The sequence below is a fragment of the Aphis gossypii genome, chromosome 2, assembly GCF_020184175.1.
Source record: "Aphis gossypii isolate Hap1 chromosome 2, ASM2018417v2, whole genome shotgun sequence".
Taxonomy (NCBI): Eukaryota; Metazoa; Arthropoda; class Insecta; order Hemiptera; family Aphididae; genus Aphis; species Aphis gossypii.
The window spans coordinates 61,816,522-61,834,849 of NC_065531.1; the positions used below are offsets into that span (position 1 = coordinate 61,816,522).

General features: G+C 31.6%; 1 protein-coding gene across 2 annotated transcripts in view; it reads left to right on the forward strand.

The window, feature by feature from the left end:
• LOC114126770 (protein slit) overlaps positions 1-18,328 on the forward strand; it is a 131,322-nt gene that overhangs the window by 78,570 nt on the left and 34,424 nt on the right. For both annotated transcript variants that reach the window (XM_027990778.2, XM_027990779.2), the window contains exon 4: positions 15,519-15,590. In XM_027990778.2, the coding sequence (XP_027846579.2) occupies positions 15,519-15,590 (72 nt within the window). The remainder of the gene's footprint in view (positions 1-15,518; positions 15,591-18,328) is intronic.

The following is an 18,328-nucleotide window of genomic DNA, read 5'->3' on the forward strand; positions in this document are numbered from 1 at the left end:
TCGCGCCCCAACTTTTGTTCGTTCAATAAAAAATTTAATTAAATTATAATTTTCAAAACTTTTAAACATATTTAAAAAATCATATTTTAAAATTATTACTATTATTTTTTTACTGCTTAAAGAGTGTAGTTCTGTGATGATACAATATGTTGTTTTTCAAACGAGATTCCTTTTCGACTATAAAATTATTTTTTTATCAGACAACTTCTTAGAAATATTGATGCATCTAATTCAGCATTTTAACGAGTAATTTTTCAGTTATCGAATTTAGTGTTCTGAAAAAATATTATCCTTAGAGTGTTTAAAAATTAAAACTAAATGTAATATCAGACTTAGTATTTATTATACTTAGATTAACTCTAAATATTGATAGATTAATAAAAATTGTTACAATATTTAAATTACCATAATCCCCATCAAATAAATTGCATTATCATGAGTTCTCATTTTACTCATAGTACATACACAACGTTGAATACCTATCTAAAAAGCTAGTAGTTTGATTTTGATTTTTTACACCAGAACTTTCAAAACAATTATCCGTTAAGTGGTTTTAAACTTAAAAGTTTATATTTCTTCAGGACACTCTTTAATTAGTAAAAAAATTCTCAACAATTTAAATACCTATACAGTATAGTAGATTTCAATTCCTAAAGTCAGATTTTGAATAACTGCATTATAAGAAAATAATAGTAAATAAAAGTATGTCATTTAATTGTGTATAATTATTTTTAAATTCGTTTTCCCATGTTTGTTGCATATTTACACAGTTTTTGACTAAATGTACTTTTTAGCCGTTAATAACATATTTTCGAGGAAAATATTTTAATTAAATGAATTTTTTTCTTAGCGACCTGCAACTACATATGACCTGTATTTTAAGTTTAATAATCTGAAACATAATTTATTACCATGGAAATGTTTATACATACACATCATATAAGGATGTTAACAATTTAATTTTTAATAATATGAGCTAAAACAAGCAAGATATAAGACGAGTAAAATTACTAGAAATATCCAGCGAATCACTCTGTATACATATTATATACAACAAACAATTTTAATATGTATATAGGTATTATGTGTACATAATATGCATTATACAGCCCTTCGATTCTGTAAACATTATTGTTACCACGTGGTAATACGTTAAACATCAATGTGGTCCACGAATCTATATTCACTAAACCTAAAAATACGTTTAACCATCTGAAATATTACTTTTTGACGTAAATACGTATTTCTCTAGAATTAACCATGAACCCAATACATTTGGTTTGTAGGTATTCGTATTTAATGTAAAAATAAATATTTTATAATATAATAATATAATTTTACGAATAATTATTATTAAACACAATTAAGCCGTCACACATTTCTATAACCACCTACCAGATGATAAGTTAAAACAATCTTTCTAATTTTATTAGTGTAGATTTTAGATAATTTTGTATTATAATTAAAACCATTATACTTCTTATATTTCATAATATATCACAATTTAATATTTTTGACGATTTAATACGTCCGTCTCTTTTGTGTAAACAAACATTTAGCTAAATTTTTCATTTATCATTTAAAACCATAATCCTATACACATCATATTATTATTTAAATGTTACATTTTTTTTACTCATAAATCATTTCTGTTTACTTTGAATCAAACCGACTTTGTAATATAAAAAAATAGGTACACTACTCAAAACCTATTATGTAGCCGAGCAACGTTCTAGGCCTTTGTTACTATTTTTTTTTTTTACTCATTCATTTATTTAATCTTAATTTTTTCATCTTAATTTAGATGATCTTCACATTGCTCAATATAAACAAATTGAATATTATTACCTATATCGATAATAGATACGAACTTAAAATTGTTTTCAAAGCTATCTCACAAATATCAGCATTTTAAAAATGCAAATTCCTAAAAATAATTGTTTAGCTTGTACGAGATTCTAGTAGTATATTATTAATTTATTTTTTAAATAAAAAATAATTTATAATCATTTTGATAATAATTTATTATTTAGACAACTAAATCACATTTAAAGTAAATGTTTTGTTGGGGCATTTTAAATGTTAGTATTCTTCCAGTCTGTTTGTTTATTACATTTCATGAATCCACCACTTAATTTAGTATCTCCAAAAAACCATAAAGCCTCACAAAAATTAAAACCTATGCCAAAAAACTTTTAAAAACATTTCATGCTAATAATGCCAAATGTATTCTTTAATATATGAATGACGCTATAACTTCCAGGGTGACGGTTTTTTCAAAATCTAAATATTTTTTATTTAAGATTTAAAAAAAAAATGAGTTGAAACTAACAATTTGGCACCGCCTAGTAAAAAGGACGTATTAATGCTCTTCTCTGAGGGTTAAAATTTATGGCCCAGTTTTTCAATTAACTTTTACACGGATATTGTTGTCAGAAACAATCTTTTATAGTAAAAACATTGGACATAATACGACATCTGAGAGTACTTAAAAGCTCTTGTGTTTTTTCAAATTTATTTAATTCTTTTTGTTAAATAGATGTATTTAAAAAAAATTCAATTTTTAAAAGTACTATTGATTTGTTATACTATGATTAATAATGAATAATAAATAAAAAAAAAAAATAGTTGAATCTTTAATATTTTCATCAACTTTACTTTTTTAAACATATTAGTAGATCAAATACTAAATAGTTATGATGAAAAATATTTTATAATCAATTCGTTCATAATAATACATCTCATAATCCTTAAACCCGATAATAATACAAATTTTACTTCCGGCGTTCATGCCGATGCTGCTGTGAAAGATGTTTTCACACTGTAAGCCGTTGGCTAATTTATGTACGACCCAAAGGCACATTAATATCGCAGGTGAGATTGCCAAAGGTCACTAAAGGCTGAGGATAATTGCGTTTTGAGCCCTTTCACCCAGCCGTGCCATACGAGCTTTCATTAAAGTCCCGTCACGGCCGTCCATTATGGGAAACCTATCGTGGTCAGGACACTTTTACCACCCACGGGCAAATTATTATTAATATACTCCGAAATTCTCATTTAATGAAAAGGATAGTCAACGAATAGACCCAACCCCAGCGCTTGTAGGATAATATAATAGTTATTGGAAATATTTCTCGACCACACTATATAGGTACTTATATATATAATATACTCAGCCTACGATCATTGCACCACACACACCATAAAATATATATATTTATATAGCCGCATTAAGTGTAAGGGCGTATAAAATAGTGAATCAGGATTTTTATCACCAGCAAAACGCTTCCCCTTTTTGTTTTTTTCTCGAATTAATTTCCAGAGGCTTTAGGCCCAAATCGCCCACCGGTTACCGACGAACCAAAAACAACCGGAACTACCCTCCGACGAATAAAAAAAAACTAAAATAAATGCAAAATTTAAATTAAAACAAATGAACGCTATTTTTTTAGGATTTATCACAAATCCTGCGTATATACCGAGTGCGTACACACTATTAATTTTCATTCAATAACACTTGTCGAAATTCTCGCGGTTTTTTGGTATAAAATTGAAATTAATTTCTTTTTCTCGGCCGTATAACAATGACGTGGATCACTAAAATATTATAAAACAGCATTAAGTACATCGTATATACGCACCATTGAAATGTTATCAAGTCGATTTTATATAATAATATAAGATTTCGGTATTTTATACGCGAGAGTTGCCCGCCGCGCCGTTGACATTTAAAGTTTAAGCGATAATATAACGTGGCTGTCGTTTGCAAAAGTCTTTTGTGCGTCGAACCCGGGCGTAAACTTTATTGTTGGTTGACGGATTATCAACGGACGTAAAGCGTGTACCACAGACGCCATGGCAGTCCCGCCATCGCGGTGAAAAAGCTAATATAATACTAACTGCCGCGTGTATGAGTATAACGTACACTAATATTATATTATTATTATGCGAAGAAGGAAAATTCGGAGTCCCCGCATGGCAGAGGAGAGTGAGGAAGAGGTGTTTATAGGGACTTAAACCGTGGCCGATAATCGACAGCGCCGTCACTGCTGTGCAATAAGTGCGTGTGTATAGTGTTTTATTCACAAAGAGGTTGGCGAAAGCGGAAAATTTATGGATCGTGGGCGTTAAGGGCAAATGTGTGATTTTATTTTATTTTTCATTTTTAAACGCATCAAACTGTACTTGAATATTAGATTTAAATTCGTAAAATATTATTTTATGTTATTTATTTATTACTATCGTAAGCTATACCTAAAAAGGAAGGGGTTTCGAGAGCTGAATCCTTTCAATATTTTTTTTTAAAAAACACCCATCATACATATTTTGGAAAAATATGAAAATATGTACAAATCTAAATACTTAGGTGTTTAAAACAATGATTACAAAGCAAAAAAAAATTAAATATTGTAATACAAAGGTTACTAAGGTAAATTTTATTCGGGATTAACACCACTAGATTTAAAACCGTAAAGCGCCGCCCTAATTTTTATGAATTCTATTCCCGCAACAAGCTTTTAAATATTATTTTGATCATGTGCACAGGACACTGACCGGATGCGTTATCTATAGTACAGGTTAAAACACCTCCTCACTATCGCCCGAAAACATGGGTTGTTAATCGCATTATAGGATATCGATTATTAGCCACGCAGTTCTTATCCCGGGACGGTATGGTACGCATTTTTCTACGGACAAATTTATTAATACCACGTGTGTTCCTGCTGCAGCAGTGACACAGAGTAGTCCTAAATAGGTAATCCAGACAATAAATTATACGTATAACTAATTATATGCTGCAATAATGTCCGTACCTAAATATACCGACAATTAGTGACAAATGTAATGTCGTTATGTAAATTGTGTTCGTCGCAACGTTTGTCACGAGGTGCGTTTAGTGTTCTCGAAAATAATAATATTATTTTTATTATTGAATTTGAACTGCAGTCCGCGAGGGGATGCGATCGTGCTGTAGCAATAATAACAATAATAATATATCGTTGTCCGACTATAATATTATAATATACGCACTACTTTACACTACTATCGTTCTTATCGGAAATGCCGAGGCCGTTATGCGTTTACGAAATGTCCATTATTATGTATAGGTCCTAGCATTTTTTTTATTTGTTCGCCACAGCGCCGGAATCATTATGCATAAAATATCGTAAATCATTTTTACGTGCAGTGTCTACCTATAATACCAACCTTTAACATTTCACAACTATAAAACAATAAAATAATACTACATGTATAATAGCTAACACGTTGTTGTGTAGTATTTCGTTTAATACCATTAAAGGCATTCGTCCTAAATAGGAACCTAAGGTATTTTTGAAAATATAAGAATCACATTTATTACTATTATTAGGTAGGTACTTTAAAACGTATTAAACCACTACAGTGGATTGCCTTATGTACGTATCTCAATCTTATTATTATGATTTAATTGAATATTTCGGTTTTAATGTTTGATTAATACCCACCTATTATAAAGAATAATATGGTTTTAATTAAATCAAAAGTAGCACTAAAAACGATAATAGCCATACGGTATATAAAATATATTCTAAGACTAAGGTCACAATATATTATATCCTAGAAGATTTACAAAAATACTAAAAAGAAAAAAACGATATTTAAGAGGGTGTTGAACGACTGCCAAAATAAATAAGAAACGAAACACCCGGTTAACGTATGGTAAAACGTTTTAAAAAAAAATATCTGTCATTTAGAATATCGTACGTCGTTTTTGTTTAATAGAACGGAAAAAAAACAAACGTTACATTTAATAGGTTGTCTGTGATTGGTTATTTTAAAACCAAACTTCTTTTGGTTACATCAACACAAACTATTTAAACAAGCATTTCCCTGATGTGATAAATTTTATCTACTCGATATCTATGGAATGTCGGTACACTTCCTAAAAAGAAATATTATATTATTCATCTTAAAATTAAAAAAAATCTTTGATTTGATGATATGCTATATTGTTGCTTTTTTTGTGGTTGTTTTTTACGTTTGTGCAATTAAACAATTTCGATCTGATATCATTGTTAATGTGCGTGCTATTTTTTTTTTATATTTTCGGTGGCTATTGTAACGCATATCGCGATATATTTCTCTCTTTCTCTCTCTCTCTCTCTCTCTGGACCGCAATTAATAATACAAAAAAAAATACGTTCTTTTTTTTCTCCGGACCCATGACAGGGCCATCCTCCAGATAACGGGAAAATATATGCACTGGTAAAAAATCGTCTTTCGAGAGCTATTTTAAGTGCAAAAGTTCGCTTTGAACACGAAGCAAATGTAGAGAATGGGGTGAAAGGAATTAGTTTTAATTAAAACGCCCAGAGAAAAGAAAAACGATTTTCCACCAGGTAATTAATTTTTAATCAGTTCGGAAAAACTTTTATATTTTAATAGCTTTTCTAACTGTTTTGTAACCAGACGAGGTGGTTAAATTTAGCTCGTACAGAGTTATCACTAATAGATTCAATGCAGAATAATGTAATAATTAAATAAAAAAAAACAATATTTACATTACCTATATTATGTAGGTGTATACGTACTTCAAAGAAATATGATACGGCGTATAAAACCATAGTAAATCGATATAATATTATTATTATTATTATTATTATATATATCATGACAATAATATTATATTTTATACTATATACGTCCATTTTTTGATTATATTACACGAATCTTATGTTTCGTACAATTTTAATAAAATCAATTCCCACGTATTCATTAAAATCGATTAAAAGAACCTAACGACAAACACATGAACAGATAAATAAAATATTTTTTTCCTTCTGTGTATTAGATTCTATGATTAATGAAATATTTTATTTTAGTCGGTTCCACGGTAATTTGATAAAATAGAGATTGCCGACGCCTAGTATTTTGTTCGATCTTTTATATACAGCTGCACTCCGCCACTGCAGTATATAATAATATCCATTAACAACTAATGAAATCCATTAATTTATTTATTATACACATAAATTCTTTCAGATAAGGATATTTCATCTTGTTCTAACTTCTAACGTTTCTCGTAATTTTAAATTCATACTTATTACGAAAAAAAAATATAAAGTTACTATACTAACTGCAGCTAAAAATATTAAGCGCTGCCTAAAATAATAATGAAAAAAATAAACAATAAAACACCTATTATATGTGAAATTTAAAAGTTGCTCTCAATTTGATTTTGAAAAACTAGTATAAAATGTATTAAAACTGATATCGTCTACGATAAATATTGTATCTTATATATATATATATATATATATATATATATTTACCTATGATGCATACATATGAATAACTATGCATGTTTATATTATTATATTTCGTTTAGATTTTTTTTTTTTTGAAAAATGAATGCATAAAGTATAAGAGAATTGTATTTGAAATTGAAGATATGATAAACCTTCTTTGTACTATAAATCATTTTCACGAGACATCGGGTCCATTTGTCTTAAGAACCGATGATTTTTCAGTATGAAATGTCGAGGGAAATTTAAACTAATTCCACATTTTCTTTTCTCTGTCTCTCTCACTCTCCTTCTTTTATTTCGTTATTTTTATTTTACGCGAGAGCGATAAATTTCTGTTCAGAACTACAGTCACTTTCAATATTGCATACCTCGACTAAGGAGATCTGTCGGATTTACGTTGATGTAGTTATGTTGGACCAAAAACTTTACTGATAACGTCTGTTTCAAAGTTTTACCGGTATCGAAGTTTCCTGCCAAGGTTTCTGGTTTGCAAACAGTTTTCGGAAAAGCTTATTATTTCTCATTTTGGGGCCAACTTAAAGGATCCGTCGAAGTGTACAATACCCAAACTTAATCCCCCCTCCAGAAGCTGACCCCTCAAAGATGTGCACTAATTGCTTATCAACCATGGTGGTCCTGGACACTTCGTAAATCCAAAAGAATCTTTTTTTAATAAGAACAACAACTACAACAATAACGTCCCATATATGTCGGTATAATTAATTGCAAAAGATTTTATATATATTTTGTTTTAGTCGTTTGTTTTTATTGACCTCGGGCAAATTGAATGTTTGGCCAGGTGTTGTCGCAATGCGGGTTAGCACAATAATATATAGAGCTGTGCCACCACAGATAATCCTCTTAGTGTCTCTTATTATTGCCACCCTCTCTAAGGTTTTATGGATGAAGAAGCCGTAAAAACCGCGGGTAATTGGCTGTTTGACCGCAGATGTTCTACTGTTGATTATATCCAATGCGCTCTACGAGTCTGAATTGCGTTTCATAGAATGGATAGAGTCAAAAACAGTCACAACACTTGTTGTTTACACGACATTTGGTGTGATACCTAACAGATATTGAAAATTTCCGCAACGCCCTAACATGAATAATCATTTATTGTTGATGCCATTTAACGCGCTTCGATCGACCAAAGAAATGTAACCGAACTGTTTTCACAGTATACACACTCAGCTATTGCAAAATTAATGATTTCATTCCCAGTCAAAATGTACATGCCAAACTTAATAAAGTCTTAAGTCACTATACGCCTCTGTTTTCTATCTATATTTATTTTGTATATATAATGAAATTGATACGACTTGAAACTCATACCCTTGAGTTCACGAAAGGTTTCATCAAATAAAAGTGACTAAGTATATCCAATTATTAACAATGTATATGAATACATAATTTTATTTTGATAACAAATATATCAAATAATATAATAATTTATTACGATTAATAGTGTGATTTAATTCTGATTTCAAATGCAATTACATTTTGTCATTACAGTCAATTAGTTATTAATAAACTCGACAAATGCAAAGATATTCTATTTTTACACTAAATTATAGGTGAATAAAAATTGATTTATTATGTAAAATATATCATATTTTAGTTAACCATTTATTACTTGCTGCTTGGATGAAATCTGGTCGTAAATAGCGATACATTTTAATGTGTCATAAACTCATAACTTTTATAACCAATGCACTTAGTAGTATAGTTTTTAGTATAATTATACAATTCCAAACAAAATATATAGTTCTAAGTTGATAAATGTAAGCACTAAAAAAAAATTTATAATAATAATAATGGCAAATAAAATAATATATTTTATTTGTTGAGACTCTTTAGTCGATAAATAAAAAAACAAAACACCATTTGTTTTACTCTGCAAGTAACTGTCTGCGATGAGAGGACCCGACCCCACTCGAGAAACACGCTGTAAAAAGAATCTATTCGGTTAACGTTGCCATCGGATAGAAAGTATTGCTCCTATAATCTGTAAAGAAACGGTTATATAGTCGTGAATAATTCCGAACTCGGCGCTTAAGTAATACCCCTGTATATTATCTGAGAACCCTTAACCTAAAAGACCGATTTGATTGCATCGCGAACACGGGTAATCACTTCTCTATAAACCTACTCCCCCACGAATACATATAAAAACAAAGAAACGCTTTCAATTGGATTAAAACAAGTTTAATGTACCATGTCCTTAAGGATGTCGTCTATCGTCAACTGAATTCGTCTTTGAACGATGACTCATTATGGGGTAGTTAATATTCTATTTTTCCACTTTACAAACAATAATTTATTAACTATATATTTATAAAAACTGAACACAATTATAAGAATAATTATATTATCTTAGAAACAGAGTTACAAAATAACGTTTATTTTATTAAAACAATTCAGTATACAACCAATGAATAAATTAAATTTATTATTTGTCGTTTCTATTCTAGTAAACCACTTATTATAATAATATATATATATACAATAAATAAATGTAAACGAATAATAATAATTCATCAGCATAAAATACTTCGATATTCATATAATTTACATATACGATAAATTCTAAACGTCTAAGTTCTAAATTTTACTGTTTTAAACTCAGAAATTCTACTCGATATTATAGTATTGAACCGGAATAAACCAATATATTATGCGAATTTTGGTATAAATTCCATTCTCGTGCCATTTAATATGTTTTATATTTTTCACGTCAATTTGAAATGATTAATTGTATACTATATTATTTTTTGTAATGCTATGGTCATCTATTCCCTCAAAATATTACTGAGTAAATACCTATAAATGATACGTATTAATATATTATAATATATTTATTGTTTTGTTTATATTAACCAAATAAAAATAAAACCATTAAACTATACACATTAAAAAGTATTAAAAACGCAATTAAACCATTTCAATTAATTTTTAAATACTCTCTAGGCCCTATTCAATTGCTTATATTTAAACGACTTTGACGAAAAAGTATTTTCAATTTATTAAAAATAACTTTTCAACCGAACGAAATGCATAATTCATAAAGTCCTTTGGTGCGTTTTTGTTTGAACAATCTTGAAACAAGTTAAGTTGTCAAGTTTGAAAAAAAAAAATAGCACGCAAGTACCTCTATACCTATACTCATAATACATTAATACGTAAACCTACACTAATGGATATAAATTATACCACAGTCGACCCTGTTGAGCACTCGCAAAAAAATAATAAAACTAAACCAATTTAACTACTATGTGAACGCGCGAGTGGTATGTATATATATGTATATTTTTTTTTTTTTTTTAATTACAAGAAAGTCAAATAATATGATGAAAAAAAAATTAAAAATAATCATAATAATCATAAAAAAGGCGTGTTAAAACACGCGTGCATAACTTTGCGGGGCAACAAAGAGGGACGCACATTACACATAGTTGTCTTGGTCGGCGAGTACCGATGCCGACTAAACGCGGCGGCGGCGGTACCTACACAATTTATGCGACTAGTCCGCCGCGGCTTCATATACGACTCTCGACAACGGACATATATTATTTTATTCGTTTCGAATTGCACCGACTCGTTGAATTCGCATTGTCGACCTTGAGATCGTATCTGAACAACTTGCATAAAATTCAAACGCACTCCTCGGTCGTGATAATAAGTCACTGATCGGAAAGCTATACTGGTCGTCGTCGTTGTCATCTCCATCAATGTCTCAGATAACATACCCACGATAATGGATTTGAAAAATATGGGGGATATGACCTGATTTCAAAATGCCAGTACTTAATATTGATATCTATTAACTTCTAAAGTTTGTAACAATGCTTATAGTAAATGCTAAATCCGATATTATAATATGAATTTTATATTTTTGTAAAACAGGGCTTGGAGCTTAAATTAAAATCTGATTTTTTAAACAGGAACCCATTTTTGATTTTTCTAGAAATTTAAATCGAAACCGATACCAATATTTTATGGTAAAAAAATGTTCTTATTTTTTTTTCGATTATTTAAATATTTTTATTCTTATTTAGGTAATAATAGTTGGTTCATTAAATTTATTTATAAATGCATAGATAGATAATAGATTTATATTTTTTTTATTTCTACGGAGTATAATCTATAAAGTTCCAAAAAACAATAAAATATGAGAGTTATCAATATTGTACTACACAAATTGTTATATTTACTCATCCGTATGATTCCCTAGCTGAAGTTATTTATATTTTTGTATGATGACATCTAGTGACGTCGATGACTAATAAAATGTTTATTAAAACAATCATAAATACACATCTGTTAAAGTTGTTATCAGATTGTGGCATAAAATAATAAATATATATAAACCTATTTATTTATATATATTCTTAATGATTTTTTGTAAAAATAAAATAGCATATCATATTAAGACATTTAGTACAATTTTGTCAATATCATTTATTTTAAAATAAAAACCATCTGATAAGTACAAAATTAAATTCCTAAAAGTTAATACAAAATAAATCTCAATATATTATACAATAGCTGGTATACATTTTCATAGTTAAAGTTTTTAAGTTTTACAACTGACAAGAGAGCTCACATACTCATGGCTGTAGTATAAGTTAATCAAGGAACTTAGAGAGTATATAACATGCGATTCTAATGAGCAATGCCTATTCATATTAAAAGCCATTTCAATCGTAGAAAATTATGTACCTAGGTGTTCAGTAAGCAAGCCACGTTAAAAAATACAATGTCTGTCACTTGGTTGGCAACGTTCATGTATTACAAAAATCTAGGCTACTATTAAAGTAAAGTCATTTTGGATAGAGATAATTTAATATTTGATTACATCAAAGAATGATGCACTGTGTTGACCTAGACTTTTTAAATTTAATCATATTTCTTATATTTTTTTTAAGTAACAGTAAACTTAATTAAGTTTCTATTCAACCCATCAAGACGACTATTGTCCGATATTATCAGTGTAGACATGAAGTACTTTAAAACATAATTATATTTTTATTCGTTCGAGTTTTGAGTTGGGTACAACGAAATTTTCAAAAATATGATCCACTAAACAATTTGAAGTAAAAATAAGAGGTTTTCATTTGAAAAACTGCAATAGCTCGTAACGCTCCTTGAGTAGTAAAAAATATCTCAAAAGTTTGAAATCAATAAATGGTCTTAAATAAGCACTAACCTTTAATATATTTATGATAATTCCAAGAATAATAGTTCATAATAAGTACCATAATTTGAAAATATTCCATTGTTGACGGGAAATACAAGCACGAGCGTGGTTGGTAAATCGCCCTAAACGTGGTCAGCAGCGGAGAGTCCGCGGACGGCCCGCCGACGCGCGTGTTCAAATTTTGGTGGAAAAAAAAATTATATTACCCGTGCGGCCGTGCGCAGTATAATAATAAACTCGTCGGGGTCAATGATGTTTTATTAGTATTCTGCGCGGGGAGGGGAAAATAACCACTAAAATCTGACGGGCCGGTGATTAATAGAGAAGTGTGTATATATACGCACTGCCGCCGATCGTTGTTTTTGCAAAAGTGCCGGACCGCCGGACACCCCACTGCCCATCACCCACCACACCGGCAACCCACGACCCGCGAGCACCCTGCTGTGGATGAGTTTGCATATTATAGTTTGCGTTTTATGTCGCCGTCGTCGCTACGGCATTATTATAATAATAATAATATAATCGCCGCACGCAATACTACGCGTTACGTCATGAAATATACGCGCGCACAGTGTAATGTACGTAACGATAATATGACTTTGGTCCACGTCGACAGCTTGCAGCCGATTTAATGTATATTGTGTACCTAACCGTTTCCGTACGTGACGATGATATATTATTATTTTGATTAATATCAAAATATGTCTGGAGAGCGGACGACCGCGTCACCCACGCGACAATTTTTTATTTTCGCTAACGAATCATATAAAAAACGTCAAAATTTCAGTAAATTATACACGACAATGTTCTCGTACACGTTTGAATAAAGATATTCGTGTACACAATATAATATTGTGTGTATATAGTACAAGTCGATATGATATACAAGTTTCTATCCGGTTAACACCTTCGTCATTCTCCTCCGAGTCCACGTTTCCCGTCACCATAATAATATCTTCCTGATGTTATGATATAAAAGCGACTTTGTAACTGTGTGGGCCCACAGTTTCGTAGACCAGCCCGATTAATTTCAAACTTATTCGTGCGTGTATATAGAACCACCTCTCCTGAGCGGTAATATCGTTCGATGGTGGTCAGCGGCGACTGTAAGGTGTATTGACACGATAAGCATATTTTCGCGGGGAGGTTGTATCGCGATGTTTCGACGAAAACCAAAAACGTCAAAGCGACGCTCTCGTCGACGTCGCTGACATAATAATTACATTTGCGCGAGCGATAAGACCGTCGGACGGCGTACAATACGCGATGTGATATCGCGATACAACACCGAACGTCGTCGTCGACTTCAAACGATGCTGTGCCGTTTCCGCAAGCGGCCGACAGCACACCGTTATTATTATTATTATTATATGTCGTTATTGTGCGGGCCACGAAAGAGTAACGAACGCTCGTGTTCTCTGAGCATCGTTGTTCTGTGCGATTCGTGTTTAAAACCACTTACCGCATATCGTAACCGCGTGCGAATTATGTAGGTACGTTTAATCGACCCCGCTTAATCGGCTCTGACAACCGTCATCGTGAATTTCACAAACCCATATAAACAGTGACACATTTTTTTTTTCTTTCCCTCGTCGAACATCATAACTATCCAAACACTTAACTTTTTTTTTCTATTTTTCGATATTGATCTTAAAACTTTAATACGATTCACTATCAATAATATTCCCGTAAATTGTTAATTTTTAATAATTACACCTATTATTAAAAAGAATTAACCAAGTCCCAAAGTGATGGGGAAAAGTGTCCTAAAAACCCAAAGATAAATTAAATTCGGCGTCTCTATATACTGATATGTGTAACTGTCGATGTTCTTTGACCAGACCTTGACCGAAAACGATTAGGTTCACAAATAAATTAAAGTGTAAAAGACTTGTTTCGCCGAAATTCCTGAGTTCTGTTTTATCACAGGATTAAACGACGACGCGAAAAACGGTTTTCTCGAATGACGCACAATGTCACAACACACAGTGAAAATGGTCATCCTTTTGCAATAGTTTTCATGTTAAAACTGACCAACGGATAATATCGCGTTTATCCACTCGTAAATAACGTATACCATAAAAAGACCGGCTCGACTGCAATTTAAATTTGACGATCGCTGTCCACATCACTGTGTATACTATATATACAGTATATATTATACAATATACAAATCACTCGCGACCGGATAACCCCACGATCTGTCAGTTAGTCCGATAAAATCTAAGTTGTCGTCGACTTTCTTTACCACGTCCGACGTGGCTTTTGATTTTCGGTCAAAACGTTTTCACTTCGTGGTCCACGAAATTTCTTCGTTTTGTATTTTGACATTTAACTACTTAGTTTAAAAAAAAAAATTTGTAAGCGCTTATAACTATAAGTTATACTTATATTTATTCTGTATTTTTCTATTTAAAAGTACTTGAAAATTCAATAGTACGAGTATTTCTATCTGTTAATAATATTGTATTGGCTATAATATAGTCGCAAATAGAAAAATTGAAAGTCATTTTATTGATATTGACTTAATTTTTTTTTTCTGAAGAGGAAGCTATATTTCAAATAGAATGTAAGTCATAACATATTTATGTTTATGTCTACAGATAATATGACCTACAAAATATTTTTACACCGGGGCTTCAAAATTATTATTATTGTTGCACTGACGATTTACTCTTACTGCAGTGTTTACCCTCTCCTCCGTTTCACCGTATCTCACTATATCTGTCTCTGTGCTAGCGCATTATCGTAATCGGTATAAAAAAAAAAATATATATCGTTATAATAATAATAATAATAATGTAAACGTGAAATACTCGGGGCACCGATATGATAAAACGACCGACGGTGATAGATTCTTTTACCTACCGGGGCGGGTACATTATTCATGCACGCCGGTGACGCGAGATTGTAATCAGAAAAGAAAATGTCGTGTTATTATTATTTCGCGCGCGCAATAGGTATACATGCTATAATATACATGCACGTACGCATATTATAATAATAACGTGTTGTTGATTTTTTGTTTTCAGACGATTAAACGGCAACGAGCTCGCCGAAGTACCCGATTTGGTGTTCCACAACAACCCACAGCTTTCTAGACTGTAAGTATTTCGTCATTTTTACGAAGTTACGGCGTAAACAGTCGTACCTATATTATATTATACGTGTGCATATATCAATAGTGAGTGGAGCTACACAGCCGCTACAGGGTTCATAAAATAAAATCAACCGAGTACGACCGTACATATACACTTTTTATATATGACATGTATATTTCGACGTCGGCAAACATATAATTTTAAGTTCACGGCGGCTTCACGCATTCACATAATATAATATATAATAATATATACGCTCTATATTTCCATATACGAACCGAATGAATAAGTACATTATATTATTACTATTATGCATTCTTCGTGCGTACAAAGTATATTTTGACTTAGCTGGTGTGCGTAACAAAGAAATCGATACGAAATAACGTTATGGTCCAATATAGTTCAGTCACATACGGGGCACATATCAATAAAAATAAATAACTATTAACGTTTTTGAATTTTTGGGACGTCCGGCTATAGGGAAAGTTTATTCGTTTGTGTGTATAAGTACAATATACACGCACAGACGAGCCTACGACGGCTGCAGTCTCCGAAATGTTCAGTCTCGGTGGCACCGATGTCAAATTATTCGCAAAAGGGGTCGATATTGACGTACGGGAAATTCCTCGGCGACCGCTGATTATTCACGGGCCCCGGACTCCGTTATTGATATTCCATCCGTGAAATTGGATTATGCGTGTTTCCTCTCCGCCGACCTTTGTTCGCTGATTAATTACCCGCGGGCAGGGATTCATCTTCTTCAACCCCCCTCCACTAGCGTTCGTCCTTGTAATCATCCTCATCTTCATTCTTTTCCTGCCCCTCCTGCTCTTTTTTGGTTTACGTTTGATACAAACGCAGTCCGTCGGGGCACTGTCCCCCAACTCTGCACTCGATGTGTAAAGATCATAATCTGTCGATTTAAATGCAATCGGGTTCTTTTGATGCATAGGAACAAAATGCTCTTTTTGTACGACAGTATTAAATATGAATGATTCACATCAAAAGCATGTGGTTCAAATAAAATAAAAATTTTAAAAACATTCGTCAGATGAAACTCGTTAAAAAGCGCACAACATATAAAAACAAATTGTTTAATGTTCTGTTTTATTAAACAATTTCAATATAAATAACTCGTAGGTACGATGAGTTTTTTTTTAATACTCACTAAAAACGACGAGTAAAAAACAACATAGTCACGTACATTATACACACACTTTTAGTTGGTTGTGAGCACTTTTATGTTTTTATACTCGTTTTATGTGTTCTATCGATACTTTTTGACACATAGTTTGTAAACTGATTTCCACGTTTTAATTTTATGAAATAATAATAATTTGGATAAACAACAACAAAAGTTATGAAACTGTTTTGGATACTTTTTAGGACCACCTAATAATTAAACGTGTCAGATTTGGTTTTATGCCTGTGTTTAGTATATTTTTTTATTATATTATTATTTTATAATAAATAAAAAATAAGTGCCAACATTATGGCTTTGTATGGAAATATATTACAGCAGATAAAAGCCATCTGGAATAACAACTTCATTTATTATTTACTCCGGTTTGCCGTGTTCATTATGGCTTTGAATGTTTTGATTTTGAATGTAGATGACATGTTAATTTAATCGAACGGTAAACAATCGACATGCCACATGCCTATAATTAATACTGGAACGCCAAAATAAGAAAACTTTATCACTAACACGACGCCTGTCACGTCAAAAGCGCCACAGGTTATTTCGAAATGCAAAAGTTTGCTCTTGCAATACTACGTTCAAATTTCGCAGTTATCAACAACTATAAACGAACATTGTATTTGTGTGTGCGTGCATGTGTATATATGTCTTTCTATTTCTCGTTCCCTCTCTCGGGACGAATTCGATAGAGAAGAGCGTCTAAGAAACGTGTCCCGCTTCCCTCGCGGGCGTTCAAACGGTGGCAGCCCATAAAAAGAAGTGTTGACACTAACTTATTCTCCCCTCGATTTGGTACAAAGTACTTGGCAACTTCGGGAACACCCCGGGCAAGCCCCGAATAAACCCAATTTTCTACCGAATCTCACAAATCGCCCGTTTTGAGTTCCGCGACTAGCATATTATATATCTCCATATTATGCCTAAACTAATTACGCGTACATTATGGTAATACGACAATAAAGGAACTGCAACGCGGAAAAAACCTGTTTCTGTCTATAGAATTGAATTTAATGATCGTTGAAGATGCGACGTGTGAAGATCGTACGAATTTCCAAACCGCCCGTTTCGATATTTTTAGCATGCTAAAATAATATATAATTATGCATAGGACTATAATAAATTATATTAAACTGTATTACAAACAAACAAACAAATACAGTACCACAATAATTGCACGCTACTATACTCACTCACAATTAAGCGGATATTAACAATAATGATGTCGGGTCTATGCCGTCGGAAGCTATTTTGGGGCCATTATAATATTGACTGGGACTTACTAAATGAATCTGCGGATAAAAATCCATGGGTTGTGTTCGCACAATAGGACAATTATTGGTATACAGTATACCCTTTTTGAGTGAATCAGGTATACACAATGGACACTGGCATACCAGTTTGCTGAAGTAATTCAAATCATTCTCAGTGTTTTCCAAACGTTTATTTTATAATGATTATATTGTATTCGTTGGTCAAAGTATATTATACTTTTTTCAAGTTTCTTTGACTAAGTAGTATTTTATTCAATATAGCATAGCAC